The 24,063-nt window shown below is 46.8% G+C and overlaps 1 protein-coding gene across 1 annotated transcript in view; it reads right to left on the bottom strand.

The window, feature by feature from the left end:
• The window catches only part of SPOCK1 (SPARC (osteonectin), cwcv and kazal like domains proteoglycan 1), a 517,625-nt gene that overhangs the window by 75,802 nt on the left and 417,760 nt on the right, over positions 1–24,063 (bottom strand). The window contains exon 6 of the mRNA XM_058735892.1: positions 9,634–9,748. Coding sequence (XP_058591875.1) covers positions 9,634–9,748 — 115 coding nt within the window. The remainder of the gene's footprint in view (positions 1–9,633; positions 9,749–24,063) is intronic.

The following is a 24,063-nucleotide window of genomic DNA, read 5'->3' as shown; positions in this document are numbered from 1 at the left end:
CTGAAGTTCTCTCTCCCTGGAGCACAGTGGAGGCCTTGAAATCATGAGACTTGCCCCGGCGGTGTAAGCAGGCTGCTCTGCTCTTGCCGCAAAGCTCCTTCTTGTCCAGCAGGAGGGCCCCTCGGGGCTACTGCTGTGGGGTTAGGAGAGGAGCACACGCTTTGACCCTCGTGACGCCACCAGGATTTCTATCTCTCGCCTCCCCCTGTCTCCTCAGACTGAAGAGATCTGGGCAGTGGTTTCGTTTATTTTCCTGCACTCCCAACCGATGTGAATATCTGGAACCACGTATGCAACCCACTGCTTATTCTGTGCTGTATCCGGCATCGTTCAACATTATGCAGGTTAAATCATCAAAGGGACATTTCTGCTTCCGCTGTGTCTAACTGCCACGTTTACTTTTGCAACACAGAATCTCCATCATCACCATTAAGATAATAATGAGGAGGAGGACAAAACAGCTGTAGGTTTTGAACTCCACCTCTATAGTTAAAATTGAGTTCACTCCAATCTCCCCACACCTGTCAGGGTGCTGGCACACCTTCCCATGCTCCCCACGTGGCCAAGGTTCCCACCACATCTCTCGTATCTAAGAAGGAAAGGGCCCACCCACATTTTCCTAAGAAGCTGGCCTTGTGGGATTGCAGCCACTTGCTTTCTTCCGATTATAATTTCAGTTTTTTTTTATTGTAATGCCATCTTTTCTTTTTGATAGATAGCAGGGCGATGGGAAAACAGTCGACATCGGGACAGACTGCAAATGAATTTTTATCTTTAAGGAGCTGGGTCGGAAACTCGCAGCTATCAGAAAAGCATAATACGGTGGTGAGTGATGAGCCCGTGCCAGCGTTTTGATAAACTTCAGAGAGCTAAGTGTGCTCGCAGAAAGGAAGAGGAGAAAACGAGCAAGGACGTTAATTCTCTCACCTTGGACAAGGCCCGTCAGAGTGCTGGGCTCTCCGGGAAGGAGTGCATGCTCTGAGCACAGAAAGCAAGGCGAGGGGTAGTTTTAAAGGTGCGGCTGTACGTGTACGTGTTTATTTTTCTTTTTCCAAAGGAAGACTCTGCCCTTTCAGTGCACGTTCGGTTTAGGTTAAGAACACAGTCTGATGGGAGCGTAAGAGAACAAGTTCTAAAAAAGCCTTCAAATCTCTGCTCTGTCATTTATTAGCCATGTGGCCTTGGGCAAGGTACTGAATGCCCCAGATCTCAAACGTTCTCACCAGCAACAGAGATGACATTAGTTGGCGGGAAGACTGAAACGTTCACACACCATGTGCTTAGCCCAGTACACACAGTCAGCACCTTATACAGATTATCTCTTGTCCTCATAAATCATGTTGTTGCTCTTTTAAACACTGTGAGCTATGGTACATCTATACAAAGGGCAACTCCTAAAAAGAATGAGGTAGAGACATTCAACAGTGGACAAATGACTATGGAGAATCCAGACAAAATGCCCTCATGGGACTTCCATTCTAGCTGGGCAACGCACGACAATACACGAAAGAGGTCAATCTAATATGGGAGAAGGTGATAAATGGCACAGAGAGAAACAAAGGACGAAAAGGGGTAAGAACTTCCAGGGGGTTCCTGAGAAGGTGACATCTGTGTAGAGGCGATGGACGGAGCGAGCTGTGCAGGTGTCTGGGAAGACGGGCCAGGCAGTGCGAAGTACAGGGGCACCAGGGAGTCACCTGAGGGCCCCCACGGAGGCCTGCATGCCTAGAGCCCAGCAGGCAGAGGGTGCAGTGGCAGAAGACGGGTACAGAGACACAGGAGGGGATGTAATCATATTGGGCCTTGCAAGTCACTGAAAGGATGCTAGCTCTACCTCTGAACAAAGATGGGAAATCACTGGAGGGTCTTGAACAGGGGATTACACAATTTGACTTATATTGTACAGAACTGGTTTAACTCCTACGTTCGAAAGAGAGGGCAGGGGCCCGGAGATCAATTAGAGAGTAATCAAACTAAAACACGAGAATGTCGCAGACCACTGGGGTAGTGGCAGTGGAGGAAAAAAGCGGCAGCTATGTTCAGAAGGCTTAGAACGCAGAATCAACAGGATGATAGCATGGGAGACAAAGAAGATCTTCTTTTTCAGCAAATCAAAATACAGAGGCACCGGGGCGCCTGGGTGGCGCAGTCGGTTAAGCGTCCGACTTCAGCCAGGTCACGATCTCGCGGTCCGTGAGTTCGAGCCCCGCGTCAGGCTCAGGGCTGATGGCTCGGAGCCTGGAGCCTGTTTCCGATTCTGTGTCTCCCTCTCTCTCTGCCCCTCCCCCGTTCATGCTCTGTCTCTCTCTGTCCCAAAAATAAATAAAAAACGTTGAAAAAAAAATTAAAAAAAACAAAACAAAAAAAAAAATAAAATACGGAGGCACCATTTATTCAGATGATAAACACTGCAGGAGGAAGGAGCAGACGTGGGGCAAAGATCAGGGGTTTGATTATGGACGTTAAGCTTGATATGCCCGCGGGCATCAAATGGAAACGCTGAGCAGTCATGATATATTTAAATCTGGAGTACCAGGCAGCGGGGCAGGCAGGGTGGCTAGAAGGAAGGATGAAGGGGGACAGACAGACGCCCTCACACACACATCCGTGTGTACTTAGATGAAGACATATCTATGATACAAAAAAAGGGGCAGGGTACAAAATATTACACAGAACATAATCCTGATTTGGGATGAGTAAAGTTTATAAAGTATGTTAGTATATGTGTACTGAAAATAATTAGAAGCGCAGGCAACAGAAAGCTAATGGAAGGGAAATCTGAGACACTTTTGCCGTATCATTTAGATTTTAAAGAAGAATATGCATTAATTTATAAACTAAACAAGTAATGGCAAGAGAAGAGTACTGCTTGCGTGAATTTTCAAAGCCATTAATTTGTAGCACAGACCTTCTCCGGATTCCAGTTATGACAGTGGCCACCCTCTGCCTCAGTTTACCCTTCTCTTTCTTCCTATCTTTGGCTCGATCTCTCTCCAATCAGTTGCTGCCTAGTAGGCTTGCAAATGACAGGAGAACCTCTGTTTTTGCAGAGCTGAACTCGCAGAGCAGAACCTGAGTTTGGAGCCAAAGTCAGCAGTTACTCAATACTCCAAGAGCCCCGACTAGAAAGTTTTTCTTCTTTGCAGTTGCCAATTCAATTCTGAGGTTTTTCTTTTTTTTCTTTTAAGGTCACGGCATTTAGAATAACAAGGCCCTAAAAATTAAATGTTGCTTTACATGTTTAATTTCTGGCTACAGCGTAGCACTAAGAAGTGAATGAAGCTGAATGGGGATGGAGAGGTTAATACAAACTGCTTTTAAATTGCAAGTTTGCAAGCCCTGGGCCTTCACCCTGTTACACAATAGGCATTAAAGAAAAATGTTCTTTCCTGGATCCAAAGATAAACCTCCATTTTGCTGGGAGCCTCTGCAGCAGCAGGATTCTTTTAGGATTTTTCCATTGAGACATTACAGCCAGGAAGAACTCTTTATCCCGTCTCTGTGGCACCACCTCCTGTTTGCGTTTTAATACTTTTCCCCGACTCTACTTGTGATAAGTAATGGAATTAGACAACCGTCTGTCAACCCAGGACTTTTTTCCCCGAGAATCTAGCCCTCAGGTTGAAATCACCATTTGAGAAAAGAAAATCACTGTGGACTATTTTTCTACGGTTTCAAATAGCTCAGCTGCAGGGAAGTTGTTATTTCCTCTTTAGCACGCACACCCTGCTGGAAAGACCTGTAGCACCCTTTCCTTCCCGGCCTGAACAAATCATGCCCCTGCCCCCTGCCCCGCCTCGCCCCTACCTCCCAGCACCTGTCAGGCCAGGAAGGGATGAGGGTCCCAGCCTTCTGCAAAACGTCCGGTTGCCTGCTGACCCATATATCCCTTCTCTGAAAGCTAACGTGTGCCAACAGAAGCAAAGAAGGAGCTGTGTTGAGAGACAGGGATGTTCTCTCTACCTCCTCCTCCGGGGAAAGAGGAGGAGAGAAGTGGGAGAGATTCTGTAAAGCGCCTTGAAAACATTGCTGGTTGTGGGAAGCACAGTGACATTCTCTGCTTGATGGCTGACACTTCGAGATGTGGGCAAGTGAGGTGAGACCCTGGCGACATTAAATCGAATTCCCACCAAACTCAGCTACAGAGCCTCCACCCTCTTGTGAGTGCAGAGTCCCTAAGGGTGTACATGTGGCAGGACACAAAGGTACTAGCCTGGGAATCAAGAGGCTCAGGCCCTGAGACAGCCCTGTCCCTACCCAATGTCTGACCTCAGGCAACTTTCTTTCTTGCATTAGGCCTCCAGGCTCCTCTCTGGTAAATGGGACCCAAGGATCACTCACTGGTGGTCAAAGTCTTTCCCTACAGAGGCAAAGCAATTTGTTAAAGCGTAAAAACGGAGTGACTCTGGAAGAGATCTGAGGCCCCATCCCTTAGGCCTTCCCCGGGTCCTCATGGGAAACCCAAGTCATCATCAAGAACTCAAGGGTTCCCTCAACGGAGTATGGAAGAAGATAAGTGTGATCTTTTCCTGATGTTATACCCTACAACTGCAAAATTTTCACCTCACCAAGGACAGAGCCTCAAATCCCTCCTTCAGATGCAGCAAAGCTGACAAGCCTAGGTCAGGGCCATGTGTTTTGTTTCTGTGAGAAAAGGGAGCAGAGGCAGGGTGGGCACAGGCTCAGGCTGGGAACAGGAGAAAAGTTGGCTTCTAAATATATCTCAAAGACTTAATGGTAAGAGACCTCTACCATCCCCTTAGATTTTCAACCACTGTAAAGAAATCAAGAAACAAGTACCTCACATTCCTTACACCCTTCACTGAGGGTTGAAGAAAAAGCAGCAGAAATAACCCCAGAACTAGAGGTAACGTCAGATATAAGAACTGACTTCCTAACTGGGTTGGGTGCTGGGTACTAGAAAATACCAAGAGAAATTCATATCTTTCCTGGAAGACTCCTAGAAAAAGCACAGAAATCCACACCCAACACAGTATTTCAGTTTCATCTTCTTCTCTGTAATTTCTTTCTTTCTTGCTTTCTTGCTTTCTTTCTTCCTCCTCTTCCTCCTCCTCCTCCTGCTCCTCGACAATCATTTCTCTATAATCTCTAGGCTGGACTGGCATAACAGAGAGGACAGATTTTAAAAAGCTATTTATTAAGTAACTTGTCCAAGGTCACAAGGCCACTGAGAGGTGTGAGAGGAAATATTCAGAGATATTCAAGGATGACTCCACCCTCTACAACGTCTTTAGGGACCACATCAAGGAGAGATGCCAGAAAAAAATCAAGAGAACAAATAACCACTTGGCTTTGCCTTCCTAGAAATGCTCTTAAAATTTAAAGCTGAGACAATACAGTTCTGATTTGCAAGAAGGGGGTATGTTGCAATGCAAAAGACAAAAGGCTGGGAGAAGCAGAGTGCTGTGAGATGTGCTGTAAGATTTGCCAGAAAAGGCGTCAGATTCCACCCTCACACACCTTCAACACTCACATCCAGTGTTGATCCAAGCTGGGGCTACAAAGAAGCAACATTTTGGGAAGGAGAAGAAGTGGTGGAGGCAGGTGAGCCCCGAGGAAAGGTTCTACTCCCCAGTGGTCTCCCCGTCTCCAACCCAACTCTGGGTCCCAGGCAGGGAAGAGGCACTTATGAAACCACAGGCAGGCAACCAGCTCCCAGCAACAAAGAGGATCTGGGCTCTCCTACCAACTGGAAATCCAATTTGGGGCAAGCCTGGTGAAAAGATCCTCTGCATAAAATAGAAATGGCTGCCAAGCAGATCCAAGGACAGAGGGCTTGAGACAGCAACCTCATCAATCTCTCTTGACACTAAAAGGTTATGGAAGTACATCCTCAAGTGTTCTGGGGCCCTAAAGGGGGCCAGAGAGGGGGCTGTGTGAAGACTAGTAAATCCAGAAGAGCAGGACATAGAAGAAAGAGCACTCCGTATGACCTAATGGTCACGGTCAGCACAGGTCATACTGGGATCGCAAATGTCTTTCTTTGGATGCAAGGAGCATGCACTTCAGTTAGTTGGCTGGCCAACTAACTGGAGATGTTAACAACTCCATGCAGGTGGATGCCAGAGAAAGACAACACCAGGAGCCACTTCCCAGCAACGTAGCAGTGCTTAGGCCCTCACCCAACCCCTACTTCCTGCAATTGAGATACAACTGGGAATTAACAGAATTTATCTACAAGTGACTACATTACTGTTTTTGTTACCACAGAGAAACAAGGTTCAAAAGGGAGATGACATCAAACATAAAATGTTATCAACAACAGCCCTAATCGCCACACTTTTGACACGCCGCCATTTGTGAGCGTACGAAATGTTATTTCGGCAACAGGTCCAGAAACAAGATTGCTCCTGACACGGTACAGAGCCCAAGTGCGTCTCAGGAAGCCAGAGGCTGCCACTCTCACTGCCTGCAGCTTCTGCGGGGTCAGTGTCCTTCATTTTACCTCTGATCTCCCCTTTCCACCCTCTCTGTCACCTTCACCCCACCTGCTACAACCTCAGCTTCTGAGAGCCTCATGCAAAGAAATGTCAAATCAAAGGAAGAGTCGGTCTTCCCTTGCCTTTGTCCAGGTAAAATGTTATCAATTTAAATGTCTCATTACACAAAATGACCCTGGGGGCTTATCAATGCCTTCCCTGCCCATAATATGTCCTTATCCTCCAGGTGAACACCGATCAAATCTGTATTAATTAAGCACTATACCCTGATAGGGGATTATATTCTCCTCCATGAGGATGTTGTTGGATATGGAATAAGTTAACTACAGCCATTCAGTCTTATCAGCAGGTAGTTTCTGCTTCCCCCTCAGGCTTATATAAAAACTCCACACTAAGTCACAGTCTAGAAAATGGGTCTTAAACCAAGGAGGATGGTCTCAAAGCCTCAGAAAGAACTGGACCAAGTTTGATCGATACTTCAAGTAACAGACTCATCACTGCCAGCTTCCAAGGTGATATTTCTTAGACAATTGCCAGGTGAGAGGAGAGCCAGTATTGAGTTCCAGGGCTCTTTCCAGGGCAGAGGCAGATGACTTCATAAAAGCAAACTGCTGACCCAAAAGCCAGCGGAACAAAAAATAATTATACAGGACTAAAAGAACTGATGAAGGAAATATAATTTGGATTATTTGTTTGGGGATAGTGTTGGTATTACTTTTTATTGTCGTCATTTCTGATAGGCATCTGAAGCCCCTTCTCATTCTTCCTGATTTATCTTTTATTATTAACCTAGTAGTTCACGCTTTTTCCAACATTTTCACTTGAAACATTTTTAAATGGCTTTCTTATTCTCACTGACCTTTCAGGATTCGTGAACAATACTCTTTTCAGAGTCTCTTTACTATTAATGGCAGTGCAGTTACTTGCAAAGGTGCGGTAAGAATTTGTTCTCATTTTTACCACTACACAATCAAACAAATGCACGGTACACGCAAGGCTGGACCTCGAGTGTCATACTTGAGAATGAATCTCAATTAATCAGGTGTGACAAGCCCATCATTAAGAAATATGCACTGGGGTGCCTGGCTGGCTCAGTCAAATGGAGCATACAACTCTGATCTCAGAAACAGGGGTTTGAGCCCCATGCTGGGCATAGAGCTCACTCAAAAAAAAAAAAAAAAAAAAAAAAAAAGGAAAGAAAACAAAGAGGTGTTGTACTTCATTTGGAGAACCACAAAGCCTCCCCAGAAAATCAGTCTGTTACCTCATCATGGCAAATCAGGAAGCCTGTGCGGATTTGGGAGACCCTGAGGAGAGATGAATTCACCCCCTTGTACAGATACCACAGGCAAAATGGTGGAGGTGACTTTCTCGGGTTGGTTTCCTCCCTTCAGAAGAGAAGTGTAAATATAAGCAGTAAACAACCTAACTGGAATAACAGAGACTATTATAACTTTTTAAGATTATTAAGAACTCCCTAGACAGAAGTGAATTTTCTGGATTTTGCAGCTGCTTTATACCACAGGGTTTTAGGTTCTCTGGCCACATTCCAAGGGGGTGTATGCATATGAATGAGCATTTCTTATTGCAGTTATAAGAATGAGTCAGGCCCAAACACAGTACAATCAGCTTTTGGTAATCAAGAGGAATTTACAGACGTTATTGGTGACCACAGCGCTGGTTTACAAACTCCCTCCACATTCCAAGCCACACCTTCCAAAGAGCCTCTTTTTTTTTTTTTTTTTAAAGTTAATTTATTTGAGAGAGAGAGAGAGAGAGAGAGAGAGTGCAAGTGCAGGGGAGGGGTGGGGAGAGAGAGACAGACAGAGAGAAGAGAGAGAGAAGAGAGAGAGAGAGGAGAGAGAGAGGAGAGAGAGAGAGAGGAGAGAGAGAGAGGGGGAGAGAGTGAGGAAGGGGGGAGGGGGAGAGAGAAAGGGAGAGAGGGAAAGGGGGAGAGAGAGGGGGAGAGAGAGGGGGAGAGGGGGGGGGAGAGAGAGAGAGAGAGGGAGAGAGGGAGAGAGGGAGAGAGGGAGAGAGAGAGAGAGAGAGAGAGAGAGAGAGAGAGAGAGAGAGAATCCCAACCAGGCTCTGCACTGTGAGTGCAGAGCCCGATGTGGGGCTTGAACTCAAAAACCATGAGATCATAACCCGAGCTAAAATCAAGAGTTAGAGGCTTAACCAGGCACCCCTTGCTCCCACCAAAGAGTATCTTAACACAATATTCCTGTGGTTGCCACCATGAACAAATGCACATTCCAACATCTTCACCTATGTGCCCTGGAAAAGGCAATATGACCCACAAAGAGGGGAACAAATAAACACACACGCACACCCTCATCGTCCTCTCCCATTACCAACAGAAGATGGTTTAGAAGGGGCATCTGTGCATGCGTACTCACTCACTCACTCACTCACTCACTCACTCACTCACTCACTCACATACAGAAACGTGCAACATTTTCCATGCAACAAGAGCTACGATGGAGAAAGCCCAGTTCCACAGAAGGCAAACGCAAACCTCCATCTCGGGCCTCATCAAGGAAGGCTCAAAAACGGGCCATGACCATTGGGATGGCCTGACTTTCTCCATCACCGAAACACCCAAATAAGCCCAACCTTTCCTTCCCCTCTTGGCCATGGAAGAGAATCAGCTGCCCCTGGAGAGGTAGTCTCCTTTCATGTGCCCCTGGCTCTGTGCTGCATTCCCAGCAGATCATATTAATAAAGAAATGCCTTTTGGGGGGGAAAAGACTCTTCACGGTTGTGATGTCTCTACGGTTTCTGGTATGAAACTTGGCCCTGAGAAGTTCAAAGGACTTAGAGATTAAAGTTCAAGGAAGACCAAGATGCACCCCAGGGCAGACCCTGTTCGAAGAGGCCAAAAAACCTGCTCTTCCCACGCCACAGCCAACTTAATCTCTCAAAGAGCCTAGTGCATACCCTGGTCTAAGAGAATTATTTTCAAAGACTCTCAAGCTCTTCGTTTTCTTTTTAACGGTAGCTGAAGGCAGTTCAGCTCCAACTCCCTGCACAAGCTGTAGTACTTGCCAAGTCTGTCCGCCGCACCCCGCATGGGCTCGAACGGCTGTGTTAAATGCCAGGTTGCTGGCATGAGGGCACAGCTGGGCCACGTCAACTTCCTTCCACGGAAGCTCCTCCAATTCCCACTCACCGTTCTTTTCTGTCTTGTGTCTAGGTGGCTCAGGCTCCGGGAGACACGGACAGGGCCCATCACAGAGGATGGTGAGGCTCTTGCCAGTGGAACAAGCATGGAACTCCAACTTGCACTGCAAAAGAGAGACAGAACAGGCTTTAAGAATGCAGCCAGGGGCGCCTGAGTGGCTCAGTCGGTTAAAGCTCCTGACTCTTGATCTCGGCGCAGGTCATGATCTCACGGTTCGTGGGATTGCGCCGCGAGTCGGGCTCTGCATTGACAGCACAGAGTCTGCTTAGGGTTCTTTCTCTCCCAATCCCAGTCTCACTCTGCCCCTCCCCCACTCGCCCTCTCAAAATAAATAAACATTAAAAAAAAAAAAAAAAAAAAAAAAGAACGCAGACCACTACTTGGCTTCCCTAGGAAACAGCCAGTACCTCTCCAACCGGCTAGGCTCACAGGCAACAAAGAGAACGAAGGAGTCCATCTCAGGTAAAGGTTCACAGCATACAATGCTAAATAAGAAATGGCCTTTTATGTCTTTCCAAATGCGTAGGGTAATATCCAAAACCACTGCAGAACACTGGAGGGCTTACTTTACTCATGGTAAATGCAAATTTAACTGCTAACATAATAAAAGTATTCATCTGAAATGACATCTTGGAGTCCCAAGGGTCCACAAAGACTCGCCCCCTCAGCAGAACGCCACCTCCCCAGGCTTTCTGACTCCTACCTAGGGTGCCTCTGCCCCAGTGCAGCACTCCTAGGCCCTCTCAGCTGCTCACATGCTCTTCCTGGGTAGAAGGCAGAGTAACCATCTAGTGAGCACATAGGCATGGTGTACGTGAGGCCCAGCCTCTTCCAGTCTGGAGCAAGCGAGGAGTGAATGCTTTCACTTCAACCATCCCAAACCTGAGTTTCACACACTCTTTCCCCCAGAGGATGCCTGTGGTTGCCTCTAGCCTGGGACTGGGTGGAGGCACCCACTTAATTCTCAGGTTCAGTGTTGAAGCCCAAAGGCCAAATCTCCTCTTGTCAACCCTTGGTCACCAACAGTGGCAGTATTTTGGCCACTTTCGGCCAGTTTCGCTCTTTCTGCCACTCTTATTCTCAAGTCTCAACTGATTCAGAGCACAAGCGAGAAAGGACACTTGCAGGTGCAAGAGAGCACAACAATTTAATAGCATTTTTAGCAACCTGACATTAAGGAATAAGCAACCGACTCAGAGAGGTTAAATATCACGTAAAGGTTCATGATAGCCATAAAGGGAGGATTCAAAGCTGTGTCTGACTACAGGGCTAGATATTTGCTGGTCCCACAGCAGTGTTTCTGCCATAGGAATGGGCTTCTGAGAGCAGACATGCTGTACTGTTACTCCGTGTCACTACCGGCCATGGTGTCAGTTGTCTGACCATCATTCTTTTTCCACCCGTAAAATTCTCAGGATCAAGACCTGTATGTAATCAGCCTTGTGCAAAGGCCTATGGGCCTAGAACCGTGTTTCCATCCAGGGGAGGCTCAAAGGAAGAGGAGACTGGCCAAGTTGACTGAGCACCCAACTTTGTGTACAGTTCTTACCAGGGGCCATGGGGAAGCTTTTAAAAGAATGAAAAGAGGGAAAACACAAATGCAAACTTGTGACCAGGCCACTGGCTTTTGCAAAGCAGCACACGATGAGTTCAGATGAACACTGGCTCATGGTGAGGGCGGAGCTACTCGGTCGCCATATGGATTACAGACTTAGGGCCAGAGTGTTTCCAACCTGGCCCTGATTGCACTGGAGTCACTCAGTGTAACTCCAACTGTCACCCACACAGCGGCTACCCGTGTGGAGAGAGAGAAACAGACAAGCCGACAGGGAGATGACTTCCGCTCGATGCAACTGCCTTTTGTACAGATTTGTTAGGCGTCCAGGACGTGCCCAGTGTGGTAGCAGCAGGGGTGGGGACGGTATGAAAGGGGGCCATGGCCCAGACCTCCAACTTCAACAGACTTAACGAGAAGGCAAAAAAGAGCACGTCCTTCCAAAGCCATGTGGCCAGATATATATGTTTTCACTCATATGTGGACCTTGAGAAACTTAACAGAAGACCATGGGGGAGAGGAAGGGGGAAAAACGTTACAAACGGAGAGTGAGGGAGGCAAACCATAAGAGACTCTTAAAAACTGAGAACAAACTGAGGATTGATGGAGGGTGGGAGGGAGGGGAAAGTGGATGATGGGCATGGAGGAGGGCACTTGTTGGGATGAGCACTGGGTGTTGTATGGAAGCCAATTTGACAATAAATTAAATTAAAATAAAATAAAACAAAATAAAATAATAAAATAAAATAAAATAAAATAAAATAAAATAAAATAAAATAAAATAAAATAAAATAAAGCCGTGTGGCCAGGATTGTGAAGGGAGGCAGGAATCATGTGTACGTAGAGATACAGCACAAGAAAAAGACCCACAGGAGTGGGATGTGCCTGCTGACCGCCTGATGGACAGAAGATAAGCCAAGAGGAAGGCACGAAGGGGGCAGGTGGGTCACCTGTGTCAGAAAGCTCTGGTCAAATAGTGCAGCCTGTGAACACATGCCCAGGGCTAGAGAGAAGACTACTGTGGCCAGTCCGGCCTCCTTCCACTGCCCCAGTGCTCTGGAACAATCCTGTTTAAGACAAGCAGCTCTCCAACTATTTTCTCAACAGAACTCCTAAAGCTCATTTAGGGGAAACGATACATTTGTACCTGAAAATGCATTTTATAAAGGCAAAACTTAATACATTTATTATAAAGCCTTATCCCCCTGTTACTATGATCAGCTGTTTGTATCTGTGACAGGTGTCATACTCTTCCCAAACATTCTCCGGTCACCCTGAAAGAGGAATCTGTGCTTTGCTCATCGCCCCGTGGGAAAATGGGCTTCCCCTCCCTGGTGACATCAGTCCTGGCCGCGTAACTTGTTCTGCCAGTGAACCGTGAGTAGGCGTGACAGGCCAGGTTTGAGCAGAGGTTTCAAGGACCACTTCTTGGTTTTATCACCCCTGTTACTCTTCCCTCTACCATGAAAAGGACATGGGACAGATAAGGGCTGCTCCTCTGGCCTGAGGCACAGAGGGCATGGGACCAGAGCTGCAGCTAACCCACGGCTAACATGCAACATGAGCCAGGAATTAATGTTTGCTCTCGTAAGCCACTGATGTTTACAGATCCTTTGTTACTACAGCATAATTTACTAAAAGGTAACAGCGTTGACTTCCTACTAGGCCATGAGGTACTTATCAGCTGGAAAAGGTCTAAGTCACTGTGTTAGCCCTGGCACGTAGTAGGTGTTCAGTAAATAGCTGCTAAATGGCAAAGACAGAAGGTGGTGTTGCCCACTGTGCTGCTCTAAACCTGTTGTGAGGCCACCAGGAGTGACCAATCTGCTTGCACGAGGAACGCGGGTGCTGCAGCTCCGTATTCGGGATCTCCACGGTGAAGCATCCTTGACCCGCACCTGTCACCTGAGTCCTCTCTGTGAGTTCCACATCCAGCCCCCTGCCTTGCCACCTCCCCACTCACCCCCATCTATTGCTGGAGTCGGAAGCTTGTCCATCTGCTTCCCAGCTGCCCCGAACACTCGTTCCCCTGGGTGGCCTGGTCTCGCCTGAGAGCCCCTGTGGACTGTAATTCTAGTAACTCAGCTTCCTTGGCTGGCCGCAGGACCCCCTCTTGTGTACAGCCGCTGTCACAATCTGTGGAGGCAGCCTGGCCTCATCCCTGACCCCAGGGAGGTGCCACCAGAGAAAACAAGATTTATCTGCACCAGTGAAAAATCCATGTTTCAAGGGCACAGATCTGCTTTTTTTTATCTCCCAGGACAGTATGCGGCATTTAAATGAAGCTCAAAGGACTAGAATTCCATTTTTTATTAAGATCAAAACACGCTATTTAGAGATACCTATAAATGCGTAACTACATATGGGGGGTAGGGTGGCGAATGCCAAGATAGGGGTTACCTCTGGAGCAGGGGCAGGAGAATGGCATCAGACAGGAACCCACAGAAATGCTGTGAAAACGGAGAATGGTTTATTTCACAAGCTTAGTGGTAGATTCTGAGGCTTTTCTTTTGTTTCTGGGCTTGGCAACTGAGATAAATAAGACACGTACATTCATGTGTATCAAATATCTTATGGTAAAATATGAAGCAAAGTTTCCATGCTTCTATCAGAGTGACAACCAAGCTCTACCCATGCCTCCCACCTCCCAGGGAAAGTTGCTAAGTGGATTAAGTGAGAGTATACCTGAGTACCTGCCGGTGAGGGGACAGGGTACCCAGCTCTGAACCAGAGTCCTGGACTGTCGCTGGGCAGAACATGCTCAAGGCACCTCACACACGTTTCCTTCTCAGAGCGCTTCATGAAAGTGAACCCAGGAGGTGACCTGCCCAGTCTCTCGCCCACCCTCTGTCTCCCCCAGGTTCCTGCTGGGAAAGAAGAGTCACAGATACCAAAAGGTAGTCACTGCACCGGCTTTACTCTCAGGGGCCAGAAATCTCCCCAAGTATAGAGCTTCCTGCTAGACAGGGCTGCACAACCTGACTGAGACCTTCACGCCAAGCAGAGGTCTCCAACTCCTTCTCCCAATCTGCAGGAAACACACGCCCGGCAAAGCCCTAGCCATTCACCTGGATACACAAGCGGAGAGAATGCACAGACCTGGCTGGGCTTTGCACACGGGTGCCCTGGGCTGTGCACACACAGATCCTGGAAACACAAGGCAGGTGTGCTAGCCCTTGAGGACAGGGCTGCCAAGAGAACACGGCCAAGAGAAAAAGCCAGCGCATGTTACTTTGCCAATGCAGTGATCCTGTGAATATGCTCCTGACCCAAGAGACACTAGGCTCCCTCCCATCGGGACATAAGCAGCCTTTCTTGGGCAAGAGGAAGCAATGGTCACAGCATGAGAGTGAAAATCTCCCAGAGAGACATGAGGAGGGAGAAGGAAGTGTCTCCTAATACCACAGAGACATCAGTGACTCCCTTCCCAAATGATAAGCTTTCAGGATCGCCACACCCTCTCTCTCTTACGGAGTGTTCAAAGCTGGAGTTACAAACTGACAAAATGATACATGGTGATTTCTTTGCAGTAAAGACTTTGCAGTACGCATTTATCCCCTCCCGCCACGTCTGCCCTGCAAGTGCTGGGGCTACAGGCAGTCAGCCGGGCTTTGCTACCATGTCAGAACAGTGTCTGCAGAGCGCCAAGTTAAAGAGGGTAGACTGGGAGCCTACTTCTTAGAATTTGTGGCTTGGAGTTGGATAAGCAAAATAATAATAATAATAATAACAACAACAACAAACACAATAAAACAACAATAAAAACTACAAGTTGACGTTCTTGGGAACTGATCAAGGGGCAGCCGTAAAAAAAATATTTTTAAGAAAATACCATGGGGAGAAAAGAGGAGGAAAGAAGTATCCATGAATATTTTGGATTTAGAGGGGAGAGCCCGTCAGTTACTCAAGGCTCCCAAAGAGCCAAGGGTGATGGCATGCCCTGGAACTCCTCGACCAGAGCAGAGGAAAGACACAGTGAATAAATGTAAAGACTCCTCAGATGGGCACCGCTGCCTGTGAGGGACAGCCCTTCCAGCCCTGGCCCATATGCTAAGTGGGTCTAAGCAGAGAGGAATCACCAATGCCCTGGCCCCCCGCTTGCCCTCTAGAAAAGTTTGCACCTTGTGTTATGCCTTATATCCCTCATAAAAGGTATCTATCCAGGAGTCTTAACCCTCAGTATTCTACAGGGTCTTTATGGAGATAATCAACTTACAACGAGCTCATAGTGTGGGTCCTAATCCAATACGATTGGCATGCTTTTAAGAAGCGGAAATTTGGACACAGGGGCACACACAAACAGAGGGCAGGTGGAGGTGTGCTAAGAGAGCCATCTACAAGGAGTGCCGGAGGCTACTAGAAGCTAAGGAATGGCAGGAGATGGACTGCGGCACACAGCCTCAGAAGGAAGGAAACTTGCCCACACTTTGGCTTCCAATTCCTACCTCCAGGGCTGTGAGATAGTAAATTTCTATTGTTTGAGACACCCAGTTTGGGATACTCCTAGAGCAGCCCTAGCAATGTTTAAAAAGAGATAGCCTCTAAGGAATGGGAATGCTTTTGTGCCAAGATGACTCAGTTCTCCTGGAAAGAAAGAGAGAAAGAGAGAAAGAGAGAAAGAGAGAAAGAGAGAAAGAGAGAGAGAAAGAAAGAAAGAAAGAAAGAAAGAAAGAAAGAAAGAAAGAAAGAAAGAAAGAAAGAAAAGGAAAGAAAGAAACAGAGAGAAAGAAAGAAAAAGGAAGGAAGGAAGGAAGGAAGGAAAGGAAAGGAAAGGAAAGGAAAGGAAAGGAAAGGAAAGGAAAGGAAAGGAAAGAAGAGAAAAAGAAAAGAAAAGAAAAGAAAAGAAAAAACACAGAACAGCAGCCTCAGGATGTTGGGCAAGTGGACGTACAGAACTTGGCCAAATTATATCACCTGTGACTCATGCGCAAAAAAGAGCAAGTATGAAAAATTCAAGACTTTATATTGATTTTATGATAATATAGTTAAATAAATAATTAGCTCTAACTCTTTAAAAGGAGGAGGAGCCTAGAAAATGGGAAATTAACAACTTTTAAACATTGTACGGGAACCCACATTCATACAAACACAAATACAATTATAACTTCCGGAAGCTTCTATACCCCTTCACCTGCTGCGAGAAAAATGCCTTCCCCAGTCATCACAGAAACAGACAAGATGGAGGGAGCCCAAGACTTCACAAATGGGCAGAAATATTCAAAATGTTGACCTACTTAAAAATAAACGTGCTAGCAGATTTCCCAACCAATCTTTCCTTCCGTTTTGTCTAACACACCAACACGTTGGAATGAGTGAACGTTACTGCAAATGGCCAGTAAATCTTTCTCTGCTAGGATTTGTAAAGCAAAACTAATAACCTCTCTCTGGTTCACTGCTCGCACAGGTCTCCACTGGGTACATTTCTCCACCACACCACACTCTTTGCTTTGCCTTGCATGTTTTGGGTATTATTTTTAACATTTTATTTAAATTGCTTTCTCCAGTCTATTTCATCAACCAATCATCTATTTTTAAACCAGACTGTTGACAGTTCACAGTTGACAATTTTGTTCACAGTTGATGAATTCTGATTTGTTTTTATTCCCCAAAAATCATGTCAAAGGAGGAGGAGGGAGATAATCTTATGGCTCTGTTGGCTTTGATAACTGGGCAGGAAGTGAGTGGCTGCTGACTACACATTGTCCCTTGGCAGACGGAAGAACAGCTGTCCGTCTCTGTCCAGGGCTTCCAGATGTCCCTGTGGTCATCTGGAAGGAGTGGTGACGAGAAACAAAAGAAGGGTCTTTGGTCTCATTCAGAGATTTGCCAAACATACATTCATGTACATGTTTCTTCTTGCATCCAACAAATATTTATTGAGAACCTACTACGGCCCAGGCCCTATACTAACAAGACAAAAAAGCTGGTCCCATCAGCATGGCAGGTGCTGATAAGGACAGCAAAGAAACAAAGGGGAGTAAGAGACAGTGAATAATGGGGAGGGAATAGTACATTATATGGGGTGATGAGCAAACTGGCAAGATGATATCCAGGCAGAGCAAAGAATAAAATGACCCATGCAGCCCTCCAGGGGAAGGGAGGGGGACTCCAGGCAAAGGCCCTGAAGTGGAAGATGCTGAGTGTGCATGAGAGTCATCAGGGAAGCCAGTGTGGCTGAAGAGGAACGTGCAGGGAGGAAGAAGATGGATGGATGGATGGATGGATGGATGGATGGATGGATGGAGGCCTGTGTGTGACTCAGGGCTCAGTCTTGGGCTCTCTCCCTCCCCAGCCCACCCCGAAAGACACACACATTTCTCTGAGGTAAGAGTTCCAAAGAAGACAGAACCTTACACCTCAAAAGCAAGTTTGCTAAAAATGTGAAAAAGGAAAAGCTCATCTTTACGGAGGAATGCCAGCTAAATAAATTGAGAAGGAATGCTAGAATTAGAAAATCATTTGGCAACTCCCTGTGTAATAACTGAGTCAGGAAAGGATCATTCGATGTTTACTACAAATGGTGGGTAAAAGTAACTAGGGAACAGGACAGTCACATAGTCTCAAAGTGCCCGCCACAGAACAAACATCTCGTTATTAACCAAGGAAAATGTACATTTTCGGTAAAAGGACATGGCAGGCACCCCTTAATGCAGGGACCGAGGGGACAATTCAGCAGCAGAGAGACCGGATGGCATCAGCTACTTATGAACCTTCTGCGAAAGGAACGACTACACAATTGTGCCTATGAGGGATTGGTGCCAAACACGTTTAATCTCAATCTATTTGTTAGAAAACAAGTCCAAAATTGAAGATGTTTTAGGGGCAGGTGGGTAGCTCAGTTGGTTAAGCGTCTGATTTTGGCTCAGGTCATGATCTCGCGGTCCGTGAGTTCGAGCCCCACGTCAGGCTCTGTGCTGACAGCTCAGAGCCTGCAGCCTGCTTTGGATTCTGGGTCTCCCTCTCTCTCTGCCCCTCTCCCACTCATGCACTGCCTCATTCTGTCTCTCAAAAATAAATAAACATTAAAAATTTTTTAAAAAGCCATAAACAACAACAAAAAACCCTGAGGCAAGTGGGTCACTCTTCCAGATTAGAGGAAATTAAATGGATAGAACAAATACAATGGGTGAGGCTTGAATGGATCTTGAAAAAATCACAATTATGCAAAGCTATAAAAGACATTCTGCGGGGGGGTGGGGGGGCACTTGGGTAGCACAGTCAGTTAAGCACCCAACTTCAGCTCAGGTCATGATCTCACGGTTTGAGTTCGAGCCCTGCATTGGGCTCTGTGCTGACAGCTCAGATCCTGGAACCTGCTTCAAATTCTGTGTGTGTGTCCCTCTCTCTGCCCCTCCCACACTCATGTTCTGTCTCTCTTTCTCAAAAATAAACAAACATTTAAAAAAAAATTTTTTTAAAGACATTCTGGGGAAAACTTCTGTGGTTTTAACAAGGATTGCATATTACGTGACATTACTGGATTATTGTTCTCGTAGGTATAGTAATACCTACTAAAGTGGTCATATAGGAGAATGCCTGTCTCCTTAGAGGTGGGGTTTCTTAGCGTCTGTAATTTGTTTTTAAATGGTTCGGGAGAAACGCGTGTATGTTACAGAGAGAGCACAAATTTTGTAAAATATTAGCAACTGCCCAGTCTCGGTGATAGGTATACAGGTGTTCATTGCATTGGTTTTTTTTTTTTTTAATTCTTCCATACATTTAATAATCACTAAACCAGTATCTGCACATCCTCACCAACACTTGTTATTTCTTGTCTTGTTGACTCTAGCCATTCTGACCAGTGTGAGGTGATAGCTCGTTATGGTTTTGATTTGTATTTCCTTGATTATGAGTGATGTGGAGCACCTTTTCGTGTGTCTATTGGCCATATGGACATCTTCTTTGAACAAATGTCTATTCAGGTCCTCTGCCCATTTTGTAATTGGATTGTTTTCTGGTGTTGATTTGTACAAGTTCTTTATATATTTTGGATACTCACCCCTAATTGGATATATCATTTGCAAATATCTTCTCCCAACAGCGGATTGCCATGTTGTTTCCCTAATGCTTTCCCTTGCTGTGCAAAAGCTTTGTATTTTAGTGAAGTCCAAATAGTTTCATTTTTCTTTCATTTTCCTTGCCTAAGGAGACATATCTAGATGTTGGTGGGGATGCAAAATTGGTACAGCCACTGAGGAAAACAGTGTGGAGTTTCCTCAAAAAATTATAGAGTTACCATGGATGCAGTAAATCCACCTCTGGGTATTTACCCAAGAGAAAACACTAATTTGAAAAGATACATGCATTCCTATGTTTATGTATAATAGCCAGGATATGGAAGCAATCCAAGTGTCCATCAACAGATGGATAAAGAAGATATTATATATGTATAAATATATGAATACTTACACACACACATGCACACAAACACAATGGAATAGTACTCAGCCATAAAAAGAATGCGATCTCACCATTTGCAGCAACGTAGATGGACCTAGAGGGTCTAATACTAAATGAAATAAGTCAGGCAGAGAAAGACAAATACCATGTAATTTCACTCATATGTGGAATTTAAGAAACAAAATGAACAACAATGAAAAAAAAAGAGGAGAAAAAGATATTCTTAAATACAGAGAACAAACTGATGGTTACCAGGGGAAAGTCGTGGGGGGATGGGTAAAGTAGGTGAAGGGGATTAAGAGTACACGTGTTGTGGGGCGCCTGGGTGGCTCAGCCTGTTAAACATGGGGCTCTTGATTTCGGCTCAGATCGTGATCTCACCATTCATGAGATCGAGCCCTGTGTTGGGCTCTGTGCTGACAGAGCAGAGCCTGCTTGGGATTCTCTCTCCCTCTCTCTTCCCCTCCCCTGGTCGTGCTCTCTTTCTCTTAAAATAAATAAATACATGAAAAAAGAAGAGTACACTTGTCATGATGAGCACTGAGTAATACACAGAGTTACTGAACCATATTGTGCACCTGAAACTAATATAACACTGTATGCTAATTCTACTTCAATTTAAAAAAACAAAAAAATTATTAAACCAACAGCAGGAGAAAAGTAAATAAAAATAAATTAAAAAAAAACAAAGCAACTTGCTTTGCCCGGCGGTGCTGGGAAAATTCTTGCGGAAACCAGTCCTATTTGCTGCCCTGAACTGTTGCCCATACGGCGGGCAGGCAGTGTCTATTGCAACGACTTGTCCTCCTGCGCTTCCCCACCAGGGGGCAAGCTCTTTGAGGGCCGTGAGGATCCTGTCTACTACCACTGTCTGTAGGACCTGGCCTGGAATTGGAAAGAGCAGGCCTTCACCAATGATGAAGGTATTTCTGGAGCACCAATTCTCTTCAGCGACGCAAGCCAGCGACACTGGAACATGAAGGCTACACACAGGTGCACCGGAAGGCAGCATTTCAGATCCGGCAAAGACCCTCTTTCATGCGCACAGGGGAGGTGGAGGCTGGGGGAAGACGCATCTTGTCTTGTGGCCATTCTCTTGAGTAACCTCCTTACTTGCTCTGGCTCTTCTTTGTCTTGTCACCAATTTAGCAAACCCTTTTTCAGCAGAGGAGGAGGCAGATTTCAGTCTAGTCCGAGTACAAACTGTCCCAGGTTTGTGTTAAGAGGCAGAGCTGAGTACACTTCCTCTCATTTGTGTAACGAGACCAGCGGAACGTCCTGCACATGTGAAATACCAGAGGAAAGGGCAAGGCTCCACGTGACGGAGCCCAAGGAAAAGATGCCAGGCCCCCGGGGCAGGGGTGCAAGGGAGGAGAGCCACCCCACAGGCTACCTATCCTGCCCTGCACATTCACCAGGCTCATTGCTGGGGCCGGCTGCTGTCCCATGTCCATGCTTTATGCATCCCAACATCACACACACCGGGGGCTTCCCTGCCTCACCTCTGCTGCTTCTCACTTCTGAGACTCTGCCCTGCTGTCCGCTCTGCCTGAAATCCTGTGAGCGCCAGCTAATGTTGGCAAACTTCACATTTGTGTGGGATTTCCCCCACTATCTAGGATCTGGGGGAGACAGCACAGATGTGGAGGGACTTGAAGTTCCCAGGCCCTGCTTCCTATCAGCCTTCTGGGGAGACCACAGACCCCACAGAGAAACCACTGCCAGGCATACCCCAGAAGAGGGGGGTCCAGGTGCAGCCTGGCCAAGCATGGCCTGGAAGCAGCGGAGAGCCTCACATCCAAAGAAGCCCTGGACACAGGGGCAGTTAAGGGTCCCTCCTGGTGTCCCCTCATCTTCAGGCCTTTGCTTAGGTGCACCTTCTCATGGAAGGCTTCCTTCTCTTAGCACCCTTGAACAATCATACCCAGCATGCCTGACCTTCTCACGCTGTTTTCTTTTTCCATATTATTATATATATATTATATAATATTATATATATATAATATAACATTATGTTATATGTTATACAATATATGTTATATATATATTTCCATTATATATTTCCTATATATATATATATATATATACATACATATATATATATATATACACATGTTTGTATACAAACATGTCATTTTCTAACACACTGTATGGATTTCTTGCTTGTTCTATTTGCTGCTTCGTCTCTCTCTTCCTTGCTAGAATTTAAGTTCCATGAGGACAGGGGTCTGCTGTGTTCTGTTCACTGCTATATTGGAAGTGCCAAGCACAGTACCTGGCATGTGCTGGGCGGTAGGTACTCAATGAAACTGCATGGGGTGAAGGAATGACTGAGTGAAAACAACGGCCTGTGTGACCGGCAGACAGTGCCTCCAACCCACCCCCAGTGTCTGAGTATGAATAAGAGTTGAAATGAGGGACAGGGCCTCCTAAGTGACAGAGGGCAAGCTTCCTTCCAGCCCTATGGGAAAGGGGCTCCAAGTAGAAATGAAACTGATTTCCTTAACACTCAAGAGGCACACAGACACCTGAGTGTGAGAGTGGAGATTCAGACCTTCTCCTCTTCCCTTCCTGGCTCCTGTTTCCCCTCCAGACAGGCCTCAAGGGGCGCCTCTGTGACCCGGGGCCATTCTCCCTCACCACGCTCACCACACTGCATGCATTTCTCTGTCTACGAAACTGCCTGGGGAGAAGATATGCATCTCTGTCTAGATGCTAGCATAAGGCAGAAACTTCCTATGTATTTGCTTATTCATGGGATACAGTTTATTTGTTAATGTTTTATTTATTTTTGAGAGAGAGAGAGACACACACACACACGGAAAAAACACAAGTGGGGGAGGGGCAGAGAGAGACGGGGGAAGAGGGTACAGAGGATCCCAAGCTGGCTCTGTGCCTAGAGCAGACAACCCGATGCAGGGCTTGAACTCACAAACCATGAGATCATGACCTAAGCCAAAGCCGGACGCTGAACTGACTGAGCCATCCAGGCGCCCCCATGGGATATACTTTATATAACACTATATGCGAGAGCAGATGTTGGTGGGTTCGTTCTGCAGATGAACAAAGTGAAACCTTGAGAAAACAAAATAGCTGCCTCAAGGTCACAAGGCCAGTAAATGGCAGACTTCCTTTTTAATCTAGACCCTTCAAGTTTTCCCTAGTCCACTGGTGTGGTGGGGGTGACTCACACACTTCTCAATACTGAGGGGACTGGCAAAGCCTTTCCGGGCATCCTAGGACGGCTGAATGAAGAGGCAGAAGACACTGCGGGGACGGAATGACCCTAGGGCTGGGGAAGCAGAGAAAGGAAAGGAAGGGGTCCCCTGCCAGAAGCTGCCTTGATGCTGAGCTATAGTAAGGGAACGAAGGCAGCCGGCCGCTCCCCCTAACTTACACCAAATGAAGCCCTTGCTCGGCAACTGCAGTGGTGTTAGTGACGTTATTCGAAGTTACTGTCACATTAGCTAAGGTAGCTTAACAGAACTCATGCAGATAAGCCAACAGAATGAAACAAGATGATGTGGGCACCTTCCCTTTGTGTCTGGGAAGCTCACCTGTCCTGGAGGCAGAAGGGCCTGAGGCTCTTCAGGCTAACCCTGTAACTGTCGAATATCATACCGGAGCTCTCCTGGGCAATGTGTATTCAGGAGCTGGCAGTCCAGGGTGGCCTGGCCAGGGAGGCCTCCAAGATCAGACCTCTGAACCTGACGCCCACCAAGGGGTAAGCTGCTTGAGGGCATTCTCAAGGGCAAGAACTGGACAACTGGATGCTGTTCACGTTCACACGCCCTAGGGCCAGACCTGAGCCCCACACCTCAAAGTGGATGGAGCAGGCTTGCTGAAATTAATCAGTCACCTTGCCAGCAAGGGGAGGGAGTTAGGGAGCATCACCCCGTTTTACAGATGAGGAGAGAAAAGGTAAGGAAGGAAGGAACACAAAGAATGAAAGTAGGAGAGAGGAAGAGAGGAAGGCAGTGGAGGAAGCATGGCAGAAGGAGACAAGGGAGGGCACCCTGCAAGCGTAGGAAAAAGCAGCAAGCCTCCAGGAGAGACTCCAGGCGGTGCGAGAGGCGGGGTGGAGGCAGGGGCTTGTTCACAGTCTCTCGCCCAGCCTGGCTGTGTGGGCTCAGGCAGCTCTAGGAGAAAGGAAGAGAATGTTCCTGGCTGGCTCCTGCCTAAAATAAAAACATCTCTGCTGCTATAAATGCCCTTGGGATGCCTGTCTCTCCGGCTGTCCCGGCCTCCTCGGTGGTCCCCTGCCCACGCTAAGCCACCTCCCTGGGCCACGTGTCCCCCCACCACACACCACCGAGGCAGACTGCCTCGCAGACAGGATTCACAGGAGGTGGCATGCAAGTGAAGGCAGCACCTAATTTCCATCAGGACTCTCACCTCTCCAGCTGTGCTGATGGAAGGGGAGAGGCCTTTTGCCCAGGTTCTGCCTGTCTCTGTCAGCCTGA

The sequence above is a fragment of the Neofelis nebulosa genome, chromosome 1 (assembly GCF_028018385.1).
Source record: "Neofelis nebulosa isolate mNeoNeb1 chromosome 1, mNeoNeb1.pri, whole genome shotgun sequence".
Lineage (NCBI taxonomy): Eukaryota > Metazoa > Chordata > Mammalia > Carnivora > Felidae > Neofelis > Neofelis nebulosa.
Note: the sequence above shows the minus strand (reverse complement) of the source record. Positions and strands in the feature narration are given on the sequence as shown.